At 40.6% G+C, this 19,072-nt stretch overlaps 1 protein-coding gene across 1 annotated transcript; it reads left to right on the plus strand.

The window, feature by feature from the left end:
* Positions 1 to 266: 266 nt before the first annotated feature.
* SGF29 (SAGA complex associated factor 29) lies at positions 267 to 18,880 on the plus strand. Its single transcript, XM_064701347.1, has 9 exons — positions 267 to 392; positions 2,442 to 2,517; positions 2,600 to 2,672; positions 4,679 to 4,743; positions 8,173 to 8,302; positions 11,135 to 11,281; positions 12,832 to 12,867; positions 15,432 to 15,594; positions 18,433 to 18,880. Exons 1-9 carry the CDS (start codon positions 318 to 320, stop codon positions 18,547 to 18,549), a joined length of 882 nt encoding a protein of 293 aa, XP_064557417.1. The 5' UTR covers positions 267 to 317; the 3' UTR covers positions 18,550 to 18,880.
* Positions 18,881 to 19,072: the final 192 nt, after the last annotated feature.

The raw sequence follows: 19,072 nt of genomic DNA on the forward strand, positions 1-19,072 counted from the left end.
ATAATTGGAAATCTGTGGGCGTGGCTTCAAGGCAGGCAAATCCATATTAGGAGAAAAGGGGCGTGGCTTTATCACGGGCGAATCCATATTAAAAAGATTGTGGGCGTGATTTAAGCTCAGTATAAATAATAACAGTAGGCGCGGCTTTATGCCATATAAGGATAAAGAGGCGTGGTTTTATCCATATATGGCGTTATGTGGGCGTGGTTTCTGCCCGCTCTGAGGCGGCGCCGCCATTTTGTCCCTCCCTCCCGCCGCTCCCCCTCAGGAACCGCCGCCATTTTGCCCCTCCCTCATCCCCGTTCCCTTCTCCCGTCATGGCGCTGGTCTCGGCCGATTCCCGCATCGCGGAGCTGCTGGGGGAGCTGCACCAGCTCATTAAACAGACGCAGGTACCACAATTTCTTTTAAAATCTTTTAATTTTCTTTAAAGATTTCGCTTTCCTCCTCAGCATCCCCCGTTTTTCCATCCCCGATCCCCGTTTGTTGCGCTTTTCCCCCGATTTCTCCTCACCCATCCCGTTATTTCTCTCCCGTTTCCCCTCACGGATCTCCAAAAATCAATTATTTCACCGCAAAATCACCTCTTTTCCCTCACGGATTCCAAAAATCATCCATTTCACCTCAAAATCAAATTTTTTCCCCTCACAGATCCCAAAAATCATCCATTTTCACCCCAAAAATCAACTTTTTTCCCCTCACGGACTTTAAAAATCACCAATTTCTCCTCCAGTCACGTCTTTCCCCTCACAGACCTTCGGTTTCTCCCTCATTTCCCCTCACAAATTTGCATTTTTCCCTCACAAATTTGCATTTTTCCCTCACAAATTTGCATTTTTCCCTCACAAATTTTCATTTTTCCCTCACAAATTTGCATTTTTCCCTCACAAATTTGCATTTTTCCCTCACAAATTTGCATTTTTCCCTCACAAATTTGCATTTTTCCCTCACAAATTTTCATTTTTCCCTCACAAATTTTCATTTTTGCCTCATAGTTTTGTTTTTTCCCCTCACAAATCCCCCGTTTCCCCTCACAAAACCACTTTTTTAACCCAATTTTTAGCTCTAAAACATTAATTTTACCTAAAAATCGAGCGTATTTAGTCCTAAAATCACCTATTTTACCATAAAACTGCCAATTCTTATTGCAAAATGGCCCATTTTATAACAAATTCACAAATTTGACTCTAAAATTGATTTATTTTACCTTAAAATTGTCTTTTTCTTGCCTTAAAATCACCTGCTTTTACCCCAAATTTTTCTTAATATATTAAAATTCCACATTCCCACCCCCCAATCCTCTTTTTCTCCTAAATTCTCCAATTTTTCTTTATTTTTCCCCTCAAAATTTCTCTATATTAACTCCAACTTCCAAAAATCCATAATTTTCCCTCAAAAATCTCAATTTATTTCCTCCAACCCCCAAATTTCCCAATTTTTCCCTCATTATTAACCCAAAACTCTTTTCCCTCATTTTTTCCTCATTTTCTCTCCTTTTCCCCTTCTTTTTTTTTGCTCATTTTTCCCTTTTTTTCCTTATTTTTTCCTCATTTTTCCCCAATTTTCCCAAATTTTTTTCCCTCATTTTCCCCAATTTTCACCCCCTTATTTTCCCCCTCTTTTTCCCCTAATTTACCCCTTTTTTCCTCATTTTTTCCTCATTTTCCCCCAATTTTCACCTTTTTTTTCCCCTCTTTTTCCCCCAATTATCTCAATTTTTTTTCCACATTTTCCCCTCTTTTTCCCTCATTTTTCCCCAATTTTCTCAATTTTTTCCTCATTTTTCCCCAATTTTCTCAATTTTTTCCTCATTTTTTCCTCCTTTTTCCCCCATTTTTCCCCTATTTTTCCCTCCTTTTTCCCTTTTTTTCCCCCTCTTTTTCCCCTCATTTTTCCCCAATTTTCTCAAATTTTTTCCCTCCTTTTCCCCTCCTATTTTCCCCCTCTTTTTCCCTAATTTACCCATTTTTTCCACATTTTCCCTCCTTTTTTCCCTTATTTTCCCCCTCTTTTTCCCCTCTTTTTTCCTCCTTTTTCCCCAATTTTCCCCCTTTTTTCCCTCATTTTTCCCCAATTTTCTCAATTTTTTTCTCATTTTCCCCTCTTTTTCCCTAATTCACCCCTTTTCCCTCATTTTTCTCCTTTTTCCCAATTTTCTCAGTTTTTTTCTCATTTTTCCCCAATTTTCACCCCTCTTTTTCCTCATTTTTCCCCAATTTTGTCAATTTTTTTCTCATTTTCCCCCAATTTTCACCCCTGTTTTTCCTCATTTTTCCTCAATTTTTTCCTCATTTTCCCTCCTTTTCACCTCCTATTTTCCTCCTCTTTTTCCCCTCATTTTTCCTCATTTTTCCCCAATTTTCTCAAATTTTTTTCCTCTCCTTTTTTCCCTTATTTTCCCCAATTTTCCCCCAATTTTCTCAATTTTCCCATTTCCCCAGGAGGAGCGCTCCCGCAGCGAACACAACCTGGTGAACATCCAGAAAACCCACGAGCGGATGCAGACCGAGAACAAAAGTAACAAAATTTTCACTTTAAATTAAATTTCCATGGAATTTTCTGGGAATTTTTGGGAATTTTAACCCCAAAATCTCTTTAGTTTCCCCCTATTACCGCACCAAGCTCCGGGGGCTCTACACCACAGCCAAGGCTGATGCTGAGGCCGAGTGCAAGTGAGTCCAAAATTCTCATTTTTAACCCAAAAACCCCCAAATTCCTCCAATTTTCTCCTTTATCCCTTCACATTTCCATTTTTCCATTTAAATTCCAAATTTTTTCCTCAAATTCCCACTTTTTCCCCCTCAAATTCCCATTTTTCCCTCTCAAATTTCCACTTTTCCCCTCAGTTTTTCTCTTTTTTTCCCCTCAAATTTCCATTTTATCCCATTAATTTCCAAGTTTTTCCCTCAAATTCCAATTTTTTCCCTCAGTTTTTCTCTATTTTCCCCTCAAATTTCTACTTTATCCCTTCAGATTTTCATTTTATCCCGAACCTATTTAATTTAATTTAATTTATCCCATTAAATTCCAAGTTTTTTCTTTAAATTTCCGATTTTTCCCTCTCAAATTTCCACTTTTTTCCCCTCAAATTTCCATTTTTCCCTCAGTTTTTCTCTATTTTTCCCTCAAATTTCTCTTTTATTCCTTCAGATTTCTATTTTATCCCTTTAAATTCCAATTTTTCCCTCTAAAATTTCCATTTTTCCCCTCAGTTTTTCTCAATTTTTCCCTCAATTTTCTCCTTTATCCCTTCACATTTCCATTTTATCCCGAACCTATGTAATTTAATTTAATTTATCCCATTAAATTCCAATTTTTCCCTCTCAAATTCCCATTTTTCCCCTCAGTTTTTCTCTCTTTTTTCCCTCAAATTTCTCCTTTATTCCTTCAGATTTCCATTTTATCCCATTAAATTCCAAATTTTTTCCTCAAATTCCCATTTTTCAACCCAAAAACCCCCAAATTCCTCCAATTTTCTCCTTTATCCTTCAGATTTCCATTTTATCCATAACCTATTTAATTTAATTTAATTTATCCCATTAAATTCCAATTTTTTTCCTCAAATTCCAATTTTTTCCCTCAGATTTCCATTTTTCCCCTCAATTTTTCTCTTTTTTCCCCTCAAATTTCTATTTTATCCCTTCAAATTCCAATTTTTCCCTCTAAAATTTCCACTTTTCCCCTCAGTTTTTCTCTTTTTTTCCCCTCAAATTTCTCCTTTATCCCTTCAGATTTCCATTTTATCCCGAACCTATTTAATTTAATTTAATTTATCCCATTAAATTCCAATTTTCCCCCTCAAATTTCCATTTTTCCCCTCAGTTTTTCTCTTTTTTTCCCTCAAATTTTTACTTTATTCCTTCAGATTTCCATTTTTCCATTTAAATTCCAAGTTTTTTCCTCAAATTCCCACTTTTTTCCCTCAGATTTCCACTTTATCCCTTCAAATTCCCACTTTTTCCCTCTCAGATTTCCACTTTATTCCTTTAAATTCCCACTTTTCCCCCTCAGATTTCCACTTTATTCCTTCAAATTTCCACTTAATTCCTTCAAATTCCCACTTTTCCCCCCTCAGATTTACATTTTTTCCCTCAGATTTCCACATTATTCATTTAAATTCCCAATTTTTCTCCTCAGATTTCCATTTTATTCCTTCAAATTCCCGCTTTTTCCCCTCAGGTTTCCACATTATTCCTTTAAATTCCCACTTTTCCCCCTCATATTTCCATTTTATTCCTTTAAATTCCCACTTTTCCCCCTCAGATTTCCACTTTATCTCTTCAAATTTCCACTTTATTCCTTCAAATTCCCACTTTTCCCCCTCAGATTTACATTTTTTCCCTCAGATTTCCACTTTATCCCTTCAAATTCCCACTTTTCCCCCTCAGATTTCCACTTTATTCCTTCAAATTCCCACTTTTCCCCCTCAGATTTACATTTTTTCCCTCAGATTTCCACTTTATTCCTTCAAATTCCCACTTTTCTCCCTCAGATTTCCCCTTTTCCCCCTCAGATTTCCCCTCACACTTCCCTCCTAATTCCCCCTCACCCCCCATCCTCCCCTTTTTTCCCCCAAAAACCCCAATTTTTCCCCCTAAAACCCCTTCCTCACCCCTTCCCACCTTCCAAACTCTACTTTTATTCCCAAATTTTACCTTTTTTTCCCATTTTTTTCCAGCGTTCTCCGGAGAGCTCTGGATAAAATCGCCGAGATTAAATCGCTGCTGGAGGAGCGGCGCATTGGTACGGCCGCTAGGGGGGGGCCGTGTTTCCGCTCCCCTCACGGAAAAAAAGGCGGGAAACGCCGCCCAACCCCTTCAAACCCCTTCAAACTCCTTCAAATCTCTTCAAACCCCTTCAAATTCCACCCAAATCCCTCCGATTTTTAAGGAATTTGGGATTTTTTAAAATGATTTTAAATTCCAGCGGCAAAAATCGCCGAGATTAAATCGCTGCTGGAGGAGCGGCGCATTGGTACGGCCGCTAGGGGGGGGCCGCGCTTCCATTCCCCTCACGGAAAAAAAGGCGGGAAACGCCGCCCAACCCCTTCAAACCCCTTCAAACCCCTCAAAAATCCACCCAAATCACTCCGATTTTTAAGACATTTGGGATTTTTTTAAAATTATTTTAAATTCCAGCGGCAAAAATCGCCGAGATTAAATCGCTGCTGGAGGAGCGGCGCATTGGTACGGCCGCTGGGGGGGGGGGCCGCCCTTCCGTTCCCCTCACGGAAAAAAAGGCGGGAAACCCCTTCAAACCCCTTCAAACCCCTTCAAATTCCACTCAAATCCCTCCGATTTTTAAGGAATTTGGGATTTTTTAAAAATTATTTTAAATTCCAGCGGCAAAAATCGCCGAGATTAAATCGCTGCTGGAGGAGCGGCGCATTGGTACGGCCGCTAGGGGGGGGGCCGCGCTTCCGTTCCCCTCACGGAAAAAAAGGCGGGAAACGCCGCCCAAACCCCTTCAAACCCTTCAAACCCCTTCAAACCCCTTCAAACCCCTTCAAATTCCACTCAAATCCCTCCGATTTTTAAGGAATTTGGGATTTTTTAAAAATTATTTTAAATTCCAGCGGCAAAAATCGCCGAGATTAAATCGCTGCTGGAGGAGCGGCGCATTGGTACGGCCGCTAGGGGGGGGCCGCGCTTCCGTTCCCCTCACGGAAAAAAAGGCGGGAAACGCCGCCCAACCCCTTCAAACCCCTTCAAACCCCTTCAAATTCCACTCAAATTCCACTCAAATCACTCCGATTTTTAAGGAATTTGGGATTTTTTAAAATTATTTTGAATTCCAGCGGCAAAAATCGCCGAGATTAAATCGCTGCTGGAGGAGCGGCGCATTGGTACGGCCGCTAGGGGGGGGCCGCCCTTCCGCTCCCCTCACGGAAAAAAAGGCGGGAAACGCCGCCCAACCCCTTCAAACCCCTTCAAACCCCTTCAAACCCCTTCAAATTCCACTCAAATCACTCCGATTTTTAAGGAATTTGGGATTTTTTAAAAATTATTTTAAATTCCAGCGGCAAAAATCGCCGAGATTAAATCGCTGCTGGAGGAGCGGCGCATTGGTACGGCCGCTAGGGGGGGGCCGCCCTTCCGCTCCCCTCACGGAAAAAAAGGCGGGAAACGCCGCCCAACCCCTTCAAACCCCTTCAAACCCCTTCAAACTCCTTCAAATTCCACTCAAATTCCACTCAAATCCCTCCGATTTTTAAGGAATTTGGGATTTTTTTAAAAATTATTTTAAATTCCAGCGGCAAAAATCGCCGAGATTAAATCGCTGCTGGAGGAGCGGCGCATTGGTACGGCCGCTAGGGGGGGGGCCGCGCTTCCGTTCCCCTCACGGAAAAAAAGGCGGGAAACGCCGCCCAACCCCTTCAAACCCCTTCAAACCCCTTCAAATTCCACTCAAATCCCTCCGATTTTTAAGGAATTTGGGATTTTTTTAAAAATTATTTTAAATTCCAGCGGCAAAAATCGCCGAGATTAAATCGCTACTGGAGGAGCGGCGCATTGGTACGGCCGCTGGGGGGGGCCGCCCTTCCGTTCCCCTCACGGAAAAAAAGGCGGGAAACGCCGCCCAACCCCTTCAAACCCCTTCAAACCCCTTCAAACTCCATTCAAATTCCACTCAAATCACTCCGATTTTTAAGGAATTTGGGATTTTTTTAAAATTATTTTAAATTCCAGCGGCAAAAATCGCCGAGATTAAATCGCTGCTGGAGGAGCGGCGCATTGGTACGGCCGCTAGGGGGGGGCCGCGCTTCCGCTCCCCTCACGGAAAAAAAGGCGGGAAACGCCGTCCAACCCCTTCAAACCCCTTCAAACCCCTCAAAATTCCACTCAAATCATTCCGATTTTTAAGGAATTTGGGATTTTTTAAAATTATTTTAAATTCCAGCGGCAAAAATCGCCGAGATTAAATCGCTGCTGGAGGAGCGGCGCATGGGTACGGCCGCTAGGGGGAAGCCACGCTTCCGCTCCCCTCACGGAAAAAAGGCGGAAACGCCGCCCAACCCCTTCAAACCCCTTCAAACCCTTCAAATTCCACTCAAATCATTCCGATTTTTAAGGAATTTGGGATTTTTGTTAATTATTTTAAATTCCAGCGGCAAAAATCGCCGAGATTAAATCGCTGCTGGAGGAGCGGCGCATTGGTACGGCCGCTAGGGGGGGGCCGCGCTTCCGTTCCCCTCACGGAAAAAAAGGCGGGAAACGCCGCCCAACCCCTTCAAACCCCTTCAAACCCCTCAAATTCAACCCAAATCCCTCTGATTTTTAAGGAATTTGGGATTTTTTAAAATGATTTTAAATTCCAGCGGCAAAAATCGCCGAGATTAAATCGCTGCTGGAGGAGCGGCGCATTGGTACGGCCGCTGGGGGGGGGCCGCGCTTCTGTTCCCCTCACGGAAAAAAAGGCGGGAAACGCCGCCCAACCCCTTCAAACCCCTTCAAACCCCTTCAAACCCCTTCAAACCCCTTCAAACCCTTTCAAACCCCTTCAAATTCCACTCAAATCATTCCGATTTTTAAGGAATTTGGGATTTTTGTTAATTATTTTAAATTCCAGCGGCAAAAATCGCCGAGATTAAATCGCTGCTGGAGGAGCGGCGCATTGGTACGGCCGCTAGGGGGGGGCCGCGCTTCCGTTCCCCTCACGGAAAAAAAGGCGGGAAACGCCGCCCAACCCCTTCAAACCCCTTCAAATTCCACTCAAATCACTCCGATTTTTAAGGAATTTGGGATTTTTTAAAATTATTTTAAATTCCAGCGGCAAAAATCGCCGAGATTAAATCGCTGCTGGAGGAGCGGCGCATTGGTACGGCCGCTGGGGGGGGGCCGCGCTTCCGTTCCCCTCACGGAAAAAAAGGCGGGAAACGCCGCCCAACCCCTTCAAACCCCTTCAAACCCCTCAAAATTCCACTCAAATCACTCCGATTTTTAAGGAATTTGGGATTTTTTTAAATTTTTTTGAATTCCAGCGGCAAAAATCGCCGAGAATTAAATCACTGCTGGAGGAGCGGCGCATTGGTACGGCCGCTGGGGGGGGCCGCCCTTCCATTCCCCTCACGGAAAAAAAGGCGGGAAACCCCTTCAAACCCCTTCAAATTCCACTCAAATCACTTCGATTTTTAAGGAATTTGGGATTTTTTTAAATTTTTTTGAATTCCAGCGGCAAAAATCGCCGGGATTTACAGCGAGGCGGAGCCGCCAAGGAAGACGATGAGGAGGGGGGTGCTGATGACGCTGCTGCAGCAGTCGGCCATGACGCTGCCGCTGTGGATTGGGAAACCCGGAGAAAAGTGAGGAAAAATTAGGAAAAAAATGGGAATTTTGGGGGAAAATGAAGGGTTTGGGAGGGTTAAGAGGGATTTTGAGGGAAAAATGGGGATTTTGAGGCAAAAATGGGGAATTTTGAGGGAAGAAATGGGGGTTTGAAGGTGCTGAGGGTGCTGCTGCTGTGGGTTGGGAAACCCGGAGAAAAGTGAGGAAAAATGGGGAAAAATTTGGGAAAAAATGGGAATTTTTGGGGATAATGAGGAGTTTTGGGAGGGTTAAGAGGGGTTTTGGGGGGAAAAATGGGGAATTTGTGGGAAAAATGGGGAATTTGGGGGAGAAAAATGGAGATTTGGGGGAATAAAAGGGGATTTGAGGGTGCTGCTGCTGTGGGTTGGGAAATGTGGAGAAAAGTGAGGAAAAATGGGAAAAAATTTGGGAAAAAAATGGGAATTTTCGGGGATAATGAGGAGTTTTGGGAGGGTTAAGACAGGTTTTGGGGGAAAAATGGGAATTTGGGGGAAAAATGGGAATTTTGTGGGGAAAATTAGAGAATTTTGAGGGAAGAAATAGGGAATTTGAGGGTGCTGAGGGTGCTGCTGTGGATTGGGAAACCTGGAGAAAAGTGAGGAAAAATGTGGGAAAAAAATGGGAATTTTGGGGGATAATGAGGGGTTTTGGGAGGGTTAAGAGGGATTTTGGGGGGAAAAATGGGGATTTTGAGGGAAAAATGGGGAAAAATTGGGGGAAAAATGGGGAATTTGGAGGGAAAGAAATGGGGAATCTGAGGGTGCTGCTGTGGGTTCGGAAATGTGGAGAAAAGTGAGGAAAAATGGGGAAAAATTAGGAAAAAAATGGGAATTTTGGAGAAAAATGAGGAGTTTGGGAGGGTTAAGAGGGATATTGGGGGAAAAAATGGGGATTTTGTGGAAAAAATGGGGAATTTTGTGGAAAAAATGGAGATTTGGGGGAGAAAAGGGGGTTTGAGGGTGCTGCTGTGTGTTGGGAAATGTGGAGAAAAGTGAGGAAAAATGGGAAAAAATTTGGGAAAAAAATGGGAATTTTGGGGGATAATGAGGGGTTTTGGGAGGGTTAAGAGGGATTTTGGGGGAAAAAATGGGGATTTTGTGGAAAAAATGGGGAATTTTGTGGAAAAAATGGAGATTTGGGGAATAAAAGGGAATTTTGAAGGGAATGTGGGGAAAATTTGGGGAATTTTTATGGGGGATTTTTGGAAATATTTGGGAATTTTTAATGGGAATTTTATGGGGAACTTGGGGAAATTTTTGGGAATTTTTAATGGGAACTTTGGGGAAGTTTTAGGAACTTTTGAAGGGAATTTTTGGGAATTTTTGGGGAATTTTTGAAGGGAATGTGGGGAAAATTTGGGGAACTTTTGGGGGAAATTTTTTGGGACTTTTTGGAAATATTTGGGGAATTTTTAATGGGAATTTTTGGGGGGAATTTTTGGGAATTTTGGGGAATTTTTATGGGGAATTTTTGGGGAAAACTTGGTGAATTTTTAATGGGAATTTTGGGGAACTTTTAGGAACTTTTGAAGGGAATTTTTGGGGGATTTTTTGGGAAATTTGATGGGGGATTTTTGGGACTTTTTGGAAATATTTGGGGAATTTTTAATGGGAATTTTTATGGGGGATTTTTTGGGAAATTTGATGGGGAAAATTCGAGTCAATCATGGCCACTTTTGGGCAGAATTTTGGGGGGAAATATTTGAAATTTTGAGGGGGAAAATTTAGGATTTTGGGCGAAATTTTGGGGGGATTTTTGTGGAATTTTGAGGGGAATATTTGGGAATTTTTGGGGAATTTTTGAAGGGAATGTGGGGAAAATTTGGGGAATTTTTATGGGGATTTTTGGAACTATTTGGGGAATTTTTAATGGGAATTTTGGGGAACTTTTAGGAACTTTTGAAGGGAATTTTTGGGAGTTTTTTGGGAAATTTGATGGGAAATATGAGGCAATTTTGGGGGGAATATTTAGGAATTTTTGAAGGGAATGTGGGGAAAATTTGGGGAATTTTGGTGGGAAATTTTTTGGGACTTTTTATGGGGAATTTGAGGGAATTTTTGGGAATTTTTAAAGGGAATTTGGAGGAATTTTTGGGGGATTTTTTGGGAAATTTGATGGGAAATTTGAGGCAATTTTGGGCATTTTTGGGGGGAATATTTGGGATTTTTTGGGGAATTTTTGGGGAATTTGATGGAATTTTGGGGAATTTTTAATGGGAATTTTAATGGGAATTTGGGGGAATTTTTGGGAGTTTTTAATGGGAATTTTGGGGAACTTTTGAAGGGAATTTTTGGGAAATTTGATGGGGAATTTTTATGGGGATTTTTGGAAATATTTGAGGAATTTTTAATGGGAATTTTTATGGGTAATTTTAGGGGAAAACTTGGTGAATTTTTAATGGGAATTTTGGGGAACTTTTAGGAACTTTTGAAGGGAATGTTTTGGGGATTTTTTGGGAAATTTTATGGGAAATTTGAGGCAATTTTGGGGGGAATTTTTTTGGCACTTTTTGGAAATATTTGGGGAATTTTTGGGAATTTTTAATGGGAATTTGGAGGAATTTTTGGGGGATTTTTTGGGAAATTTGATGGGGGATTTTTGGGACTTTTTGGGAATACATGGGGAATTTTTAATGGGAATTTTTGGGGGATTTTTTGGGAAATTCGATGGCGAAATTCAAGTGAATTTTGGGGTAAAAACTTGAAATTTTGAGGGAAAAAATTCACAATTTCAGCCAAAACTTTCAGATCATTTTCCTCCAATTTTCACCTACAAATTCAGAATTTTTTATACAATTTTGACCTAAAACTTCTGGAATTTTCCCCCAGACCCCCTCCCCTGTGCGGGGCCGTCCCGGCCGCCGGCGATTACGTGGCCAAACCCGGGGACAAAGTGGCCGCCAGGGTGAAGGCGCTGGAAGGGGACGAGCAGTGGATCCTGGCCGAGGTGGTCAGCTACAGCCACGCTGCCAACAAGTGAGTCAAAACCCCAAAAATCCAATTTTTCTGCCCAAAATCCGATTTTTCCTAAAATTCAATTTTTCCGCCCAAAAATCCATTTTTTTCCGCGTCAAAATCGGAGTTTTTTTGGTCAAAATCTGATTTTTTTTGGCCCAAAATTTCCTTTTTTCACCCCAAAATCCAATTTTTCTCCCCAAAATCCGATTTTTCCTAAAATTCAATTTTTCCGCCCAAAAATCCATTTTTTTCCGCGTCAAAATCGGAGTTTTTTTGGTCAAAATCTGATTTTTTCAGCCCAAAATTGAACTTTTTGGGGTCAAAAATTTCCTTTTTTCACTCCAAAATCCAATTTTTCTGCCCAAAATCCAATTTTTCCCAAAATCCCCTTTTTCCACCCAAAAATCCATTTTTTTCCGCGTCAAAATCGGATTTTTTTCACTCAAAAATTGATTTTTTTCCGTGAAAATCTGATTTTTTTGGTCAAAATCTGATTTTTTTGACCCAAAATTTTCCTTTTTTCACCCCAAAATATCCAATTTTTCCACACCAAAACCCACCCAAAATATCGATTTTTTTCTGCGTCAAAATCGGATTTTTTCCCTCAAAATCTGATTTTTTTTGACCCAAAATTCCCTTTTTCCACCCCAAAATCCAATTTTTCCCAAAATCCCCTTTTTCCACCCAAAAATCCATTTTTTTCCGCGTCAAAATCGGATTTTTTTTGGTCAAAATATGATTTTTTTCCGTCAAAATCTGATTTTTTTTGGCCCAAAATTTCCTTTTTTCACCCCAAAATCCAATTTTTTTTGAGTCAAAATTTAAATTTTTTTTGGGTCAAAATTTCTTTTTTTTTCCTCCCAAAACTCGAATTTTTTGGGTTGAAATTCCCTTTTTTTGACCCAAAATTTCCTTTTTTCACCCCAAAATCCAATTCTTCCACACCAAAACCCACCCAAAATTTTTCCGCCCAAAAATCCATTTTTTTCCGCGTCAAAATCGGATTTTTTTTGGTCAAAAATTGATTTTTTTTGGCCCAAAAATTTCCTTTTTTCACCCCAAAATCCAATTTTTCCCCAAATCCCCTATTTCCCCTCCAAAATCCAATTTTTCCACCCAAAAATCCATTTTTTTCCGCGTCAAAATCGGATTTTTTCCGTCAAAATCTGATTTTTTTCACCCCAAAATTTCCTTTTTTCACCCCAAATATCCGATTTTTTTTTGCATCAAAATTTAATTTTTTTTTGGGTCAAAATTCCCTTTTTTTTTCAGCCCAAAATTCAAATTTTTGGGCTCAAAATTCAAATTTTTGGGCTCAAAATCTTATTTATTTTCCCCAAAATTCAATTTTTTTTTTCAAAAAATCCCTTTTTTTAGCCCAAAATTCAAATTTTTTTGTTTAAAATTCCTTTTTTTGATCCAAAATCCCCTTTTTTAACCCCAAAAATCAAATTTTACCATCAAATTTGGCTTTTTTTGGCCTAAAAATTGATGGTTTTGACCACAAAATTCACATTTTTAAGCTAAAAAGTCACATTTTTTAATGGATTTTTGTGATTTTTTCTCAGGTACGAAGTCGATGACATCGATGAGGAAGGAAAAGAGTGAGTGAGAAAATTATTCCCCAAAAATCCAAATTTTTTCCCCATTTTTCCCCATAAAAATCTCAATTTTTCTCCCAAATTAATCCCATTTTTTCTGCAGAAAAATCCCAATTTTTCCCTTTAAAAATCCCAAATTTTCTCCCATAAAAATCCCATTTTTTCCTCCAAATAATTCTAATTTTTTCTCAATAAAATTGCCAATTTTACCTCCTAAAATTCCCAATTTTTCTGCATTTTTCCCCATAAAAATCTCAATTTTTCTCCCAAATTAATCCAAATTTTTCCCTGTAAAAATTCCCAATTTTTCCCTGTCAAAATCCCAATTTTTTCCCCATTTTTCCCATAAAAATCTCAATTTTTCTCCCAAATTAATCCCATTTTTTCTGCAGAAAAATCCCAATTTTTCCCTTTAAAAATCCCAAATTTTTTCCCATAAAAATCCCATTTTTTCCCCAAAATAATTCTATTTTTTTCTCAATAAAATTCCCAATTTTACCTCCTAAAAATCCCAATTTTTCCCATAAAAATCTCAATTTTTCCCCCAAATTAATCCCATTTTTTCTGCAGAAAAATCCCAATTTTTCCCTTTAAAAATCCCAAATTTTCTCCCATAAAAATCCCATTTTTTCCTCAAAATAATTCTATTTTTTCTCAATAAAATTCCCAATTTTTTCCCCATTTTTCCCCATAAAAATCTCAATTTTTCTCCCAAATTAATCCCATTTTTTCTGCAGAAAAATCCCAATTTTTTTCCAGTAAAAATCCCATTTTTCCCCAAAATAATTTTATTTTTTCTCAATAAAATTCCCAATTTTACCTCCTAAAAATCCCATTTTTTTCCCCATTCTTTCCCATAAAAATCTTAATTTTTCTCCCAAATTAATCCCATTTTTTCTGCAGAAAAATCCAAATTTTTCCCTTTAAAAATCCCAAACTTTTTCCCTTTAAAAATCTGAATTTTTCCCCCAAATTAATCCCAATTTTTCTGCAGAAAAATCCCAATTTTTCCCCCTAAAAATCCCAAATTTTCTCCTAAAAATCCCAAATTTTTTCCAGTAAAAATCCCATTTTTCCCCAAAATAATTCTATTTTTTTCTCAATAAAATTCCCAATTTTTCCCATTTTTTCCTCATAAAAATCCCAAATTTTCCCTCATTTTCCCCAATAAAAATCCCAAATTTTCCCTCATTTTCCCTTCTATAAAACCCCAATTTTCCCCACTTTTTCACCAAAAAAATCCAATTTTTTCCCCATAAAAATCCAATTTTTTCCCCACTTTTTCACCAAAAAAATCCAATTTTTTCCCCATAGAAATCCCATTTTCTCCCCTGGTTTTTCCTCATAAAACTCCAACATTTTTCCTCATAAAAATCCCAAATTTTTCCGTCTTTTTCCCCATAAAAATCTGACATTTTCCCAAAGAAAATCCCAATTTTTCCCTATAAAAATCCCAATTTTTACCCATAAAAATCCAAATTTTTTTCACATTTTTCCCTCATAAAAATCCCATTTTTCCTCTTTTCTTCACCAAAAAAATCCCATTTTCTCCCCTGGTTTTTCCCCATAAAAACCCAAATTTTTTCCCATTTTTTCCTCATAAAAATCCCAAATTTTCCTTTTTTTTTCCCCATAAAAATCTGACATTTTCCCCAATAAAAATCCCAAATTTTCTCCAATTTTCCTTCTATAAAACCCCAATTTTTCCCCAAAAAAATCCAATTTTTTCCCCAAAGAAATCCCATTTTCTCCCCTGGTTTTTCCTCATAAAAATCCCAAATTTTCCCCCATAAAAATCCCAAATTTTCTCCAATTTTCCCTCTATAAAACCCCAATTTTTACCCATAAAAATCCAAATTTTTTCCCATTTTTGCCTCATAAAAATCCAATTTTTTCTCTCTTTTTCACCAAAAAAATCCAATTTTTTCCTCATAAAAATCCCAAGTTTTCCCTGCAAAAAATCCCAAATTTTCCTTTTTTTTCCCCCATAAAAATATGACATTTTCCCAAAGAAAATCCCAAATTTCCCCAATAAAAATCCCAAATTTTCTCCAATTTTCCCCTCTATAAAAATCCAAATTTTTTCGTATTTTTCCCTCATAAAAATCCCATTTTTCCTCTTTTCTTCACCAAATAAATCCCATTTTTTTCCCCATAGAAATCCCATTTTCTTCCCAAATTTTTCCCCCTAAAAATCCCATTTTTTTTCCCTGTTTTTTTCCCATAAAAATCTCAAATTTTCCCCCATAAAAACCCAAATTTTTTCCCATTTTTTCCCTCATAAAAATCCCAAATTTTCTCCAATTTTCCTTCTACAAAACCCCAATTTTTCCCCACTTTTTCCCCAAAAAAATCCAATTTTTTCCCCATAAAAACCCAAATTTTTTCCCATTTTTTCCTCATAAAAATCCCTATTTTTCCCCTTAAAATCCCACATTTTCCCCCATAAATATCCCATTTTTCTCCCTATAAAAAACCCCAATTTTCCCATAAAACCCCCAATTTCCACCCCAAAAAACCCAATTTTTCCCCCAAAATTTTTAATTTTTTTCCCTTTAACTTCCCAGGCGCCACACCCTCAGCCGCCGCCGCATCATCCCCCTGCCCCAATGGAAAACCAACCCGGAGACCGATCCCGAGGCTCTGTTCCACAAGGACCAGCTGGTGCTGGCCCTGTACCCCCAAACCACCTGCTTCTACCGGGCCCTCATCCACGCCCCGCCCCAGCGCGTGAGTTGGACCCAAAATTGGCAAAAATCGCCCCAAAAATCCCCAAAAAAATGAAAATTTTAGGATAAAAATCAAATTCAAAATGGCCGCCGAGAGGGGGCTGAGGGAGCTTGGTTGCTAAGGGGCGGGGCTTGTTGCTAGGGTGGTGTTGCCATATAAGGAAAATGCAGAGGGGTTGCTAAGGGGCGGGGCTTGTTGCTAGGGCAGTGTTGCCATATAAGGAAAATGCTGAGGTAGTGCCCTATGAGGGGTTGCTAAGGGGTGTGGCTTGTTGCTAGGGAGGTGTTACCATATATGGGAAATACGAAAGCCTTGTTTCATGAGGGGTTGCTAAGGGGCGTGGCTTGTTGCTAAGGGAGGTGTTACCATATATGGGAAATACTAAAGCCTTGTATTATGAGGGGTTGCTAAGGGGCGTGGCTTGTTGCTAGGGCAGTGTTGCCATATAAGGGAAATGTTAAAGTAGTCCTTCCTGAGGGGGTTGCTAAGGGGTGTGGCTTGTTGCTAAGGGAGGTATTACCATATAAGGCAAATGCCAAAGCATTGCTTCATGAGGGGTTGCTAAGAGGCGGGGCTTGTTGCTAGGGTAGTCTTGCCATATAAGGCGCTACTAAGGGGCGTGGCTTGTTGCTAAGAAGAGGCGTTACCATCTATGTTGCCCTCATCCACCCGGAGACAGATCCTGAGGCTCTGTTCCACAAGGACCAGCTGGTGCTGGCCCTGTACCCCCAAACCACCTGCTTCTACCGGGCCCTCATCCACGCCCCGCCCCAGCGCGTGAGTTTGACCCAAAATCCCCCGAAATCGCCCCAAAAATCCCCAAAAAAATGAAAATTTTAGGATAAAAATCAAATTCAAAATGGCCGCCGAGAGGGTGCTGAGGGAGCTTGGTTGCTAAGGGGCGGGGCTTGTTGCTAGGGCGGTGTTGCCATATAAGGGAAATGCAGAGGGGTTGCTAAGGGGCGTGGCTTGTTGCTAGGGTAATGTTGCCATATAAGGGAAATGCTGAGGTAGTGCCCTATGAGGGGTTGCTAAGGGGTGTGGCTTGTTGCTAGGGTGGTGTTACCATATATGGGAAACACTAAAGCCTTGTATTATGAGGGGTTGCTAAGGGGTGTGGCTTGTTGCTAGGGTGGTGTTGCCATATAAGGGAAATGCAGAGGGGTTGCTAAGGGGTGTGGCTTGTTGCTAGGGTGGTGTTACCATATATGGGAAACACTAAAGCATTGTTTTGTGAGGGGTTGCTAAGGGGTGTGGCTTGTTGCTAGGGCAGAGTTGCCATTTAAGGGGTTGCTAAGGGGTGTGGCTTGTTGCTAAGGGAGGTATTACCATATATGGGAAATACTAAAGCCTTGTTTCATGAGGGGTTGCTAAGGGGCGTGGCTTGTTGCTAGGGTAATGTTGCCATATAAGGGAAATGCTGAGGTAGTGCCCTATGAGGGGTTGCTAAGGGGTGTGGCTTGTTGCTAAGGTAAGGCATTGCCGTATTAGGTGGTTGTAAGGGGGCGTGGCTTGTTGCTAAGGAGAGGCATTACTATATATGTTGCCCTCATCCACGCCCCGCCCCAGCGCGTGAGTTGGACCCAAAATCCCCCGAAATCGCCCCAAAAATCCCCAAAAAAATGAAGATTTTAGGATAAAAATCAAAATCAAAATGGCCGCCGAGAGGCAGCTGAGGGAGCTGGGTTGCTAAGGGGCGTGGCTTGTTGCTAGGGCAGTGTTACCATATAAGGGAAATGCAGATGGGTTGCTAAGGGGCGTGGCTTGTTGCTAGGGTGGCATTACCATATATGGGAAACACTAAAGCATTGTTTTATGAGGGGTTGCTAAGGGGCGGAGCTTGTTGCTAGGGTGGTATTACCATATAAGGAAAATTCAGAGGGGTTGCTAAGGGGTGTGGCTTATTGCTAGGGAGGTATTACCATATATGGGAAATACTAAAGCCTTGTATTATGAGGGGTTGCTAAGGGGCGTGGCTTGTTGCTAGGGTGGTGTTACCATATAAGGGAAATGCAGAGGGGTTGCTAAGGGGCGTGGCTTGTTGCTAGGGTAATGTTGCCATATAAGGGAAATGCTGAAGCAGTGGCATATGAGGGGTTGCTAAGGGGTGCGGCTTGTTGCTAGGGCAGAGTTGGGATTTAAGGGGTTGCTAAGGGGCCTAGCTTGTTGCTAGGGAGGTAGTGCCATATAAGGTAAATGCAGAGGGGTTGTTAAGGGGTGTGGCTTGTTGCTAAGAGAGGTGTTGCCATATAAGGGAAATGCTGAGGTAGTGCCCTATGAGGGGTTGCTAAGGGGTGTGGCTTGTTACTAGGGTGTTATTACCATATATGGGAAATACCAAGGCGTTTTATGAGGGGTTGCTAAGGGGCGGAGCTTGTTGCTAGGGAGGTAGTGCCATATAAGGTAAATGCAGAGGGGTTGCTAAGGGGCGTGGCTTGTTGCTAGGGTGGTGTTGCCATATATGGGAAACACTAAAGCATTGTTTTATGAGGGGTTGCTAAGGGGCGTGTCTTGTTGCTAGGGCAGTGTTGCCATATAAGGGAAATGCAGAGGGGTTGCTAAGGGGCGGGGCTTGTTGCTAGGGTGGCGCTTCCATAAAAGGAAAATTAAAATACATTGATTTATGAGGGGTTGCTAAGAGGCGTGGCTTGTTGCTAAGGATAACCATTACCATATAAGGAGTGTTGGCACAACATCAATTACCTTCTAAGGGGGTTGCTAAGGGGCGTGGCTTGTTGCTATGGGCAAGTTACCATGTAAGTGCGTAATTTGGGGGCGTGGCTTCTTTTTAATTTATAATTTTTGCTAAAAATCTCAAATTTTCCCCAAATTTCGCAGCCCCAGGACGATTATTCAGTGCTTTTCGAGGACACCTCCTACGCCGATGGTTACTCCCCGCCCCTGAACGTGGCCCAGCGCTACGTGGTGGCCTGCAAGGAGACCAAAAAAAAGTGAAATTTTGGGTAAAACGAACCAAAATTCAGGAAAAATTACCCAAAATTTGAAAAGAGTGGTTTGGAATTGGTGTTGGGCTAGGGAATGGGATTTTTGGGGGGTAAAAATGGGATTTATTGGGGGGAAAAAAGGAAAAAAATATTATTTTTGTAATGGGGAAAATTGGAAATTTTTGGCAGGAAATTGGGACTTTTAAGGGTAAAACATGGGAAGTTTTAGGCGGGAAAATTGGGATTTTTTGGGGGGGAAATAAAAGGTAATTTCATAGAGAAAAACAACGGTTTCATGAAGAAAAAGTTGGGGATTTTTTGGCAAAAAAATTGGGATTTTTATGGGGGAAAACTGGGGATTTTTGGGGAGAAAATTGTGTTTTATATGGGTAAGAAGAGGGTTTTTTAAATTGAAAATTTGGGATTTTTTTTGAGAATTAATAAGGATTTTTCTAGGGAAAATTTAGAATTTTTAAGGGGAAAAATGAGGAATTCGTAGGGAAAAAACTGGGAAATTTTTTTGGCACATTCAA

The sequence above is a fragment of the Zonotrichia leucophrys genome, unplaced genomic scaffold, assembly GCF_028769735.1.
Source record: "Zonotrichia leucophrys gambelii isolate GWCS_2022_RI unplaced genomic scaffold, RI_Zleu_2.0 Scaffold_540_34498, whole genome shotgun sequence".
In the NCBI taxonomy this organism is placed as follows: Eukaryota; Metazoa; Chordata; class Aves; order Passeriformes; family Passerellidae; genus Zonotrichia; species Zonotrichia leucophrys.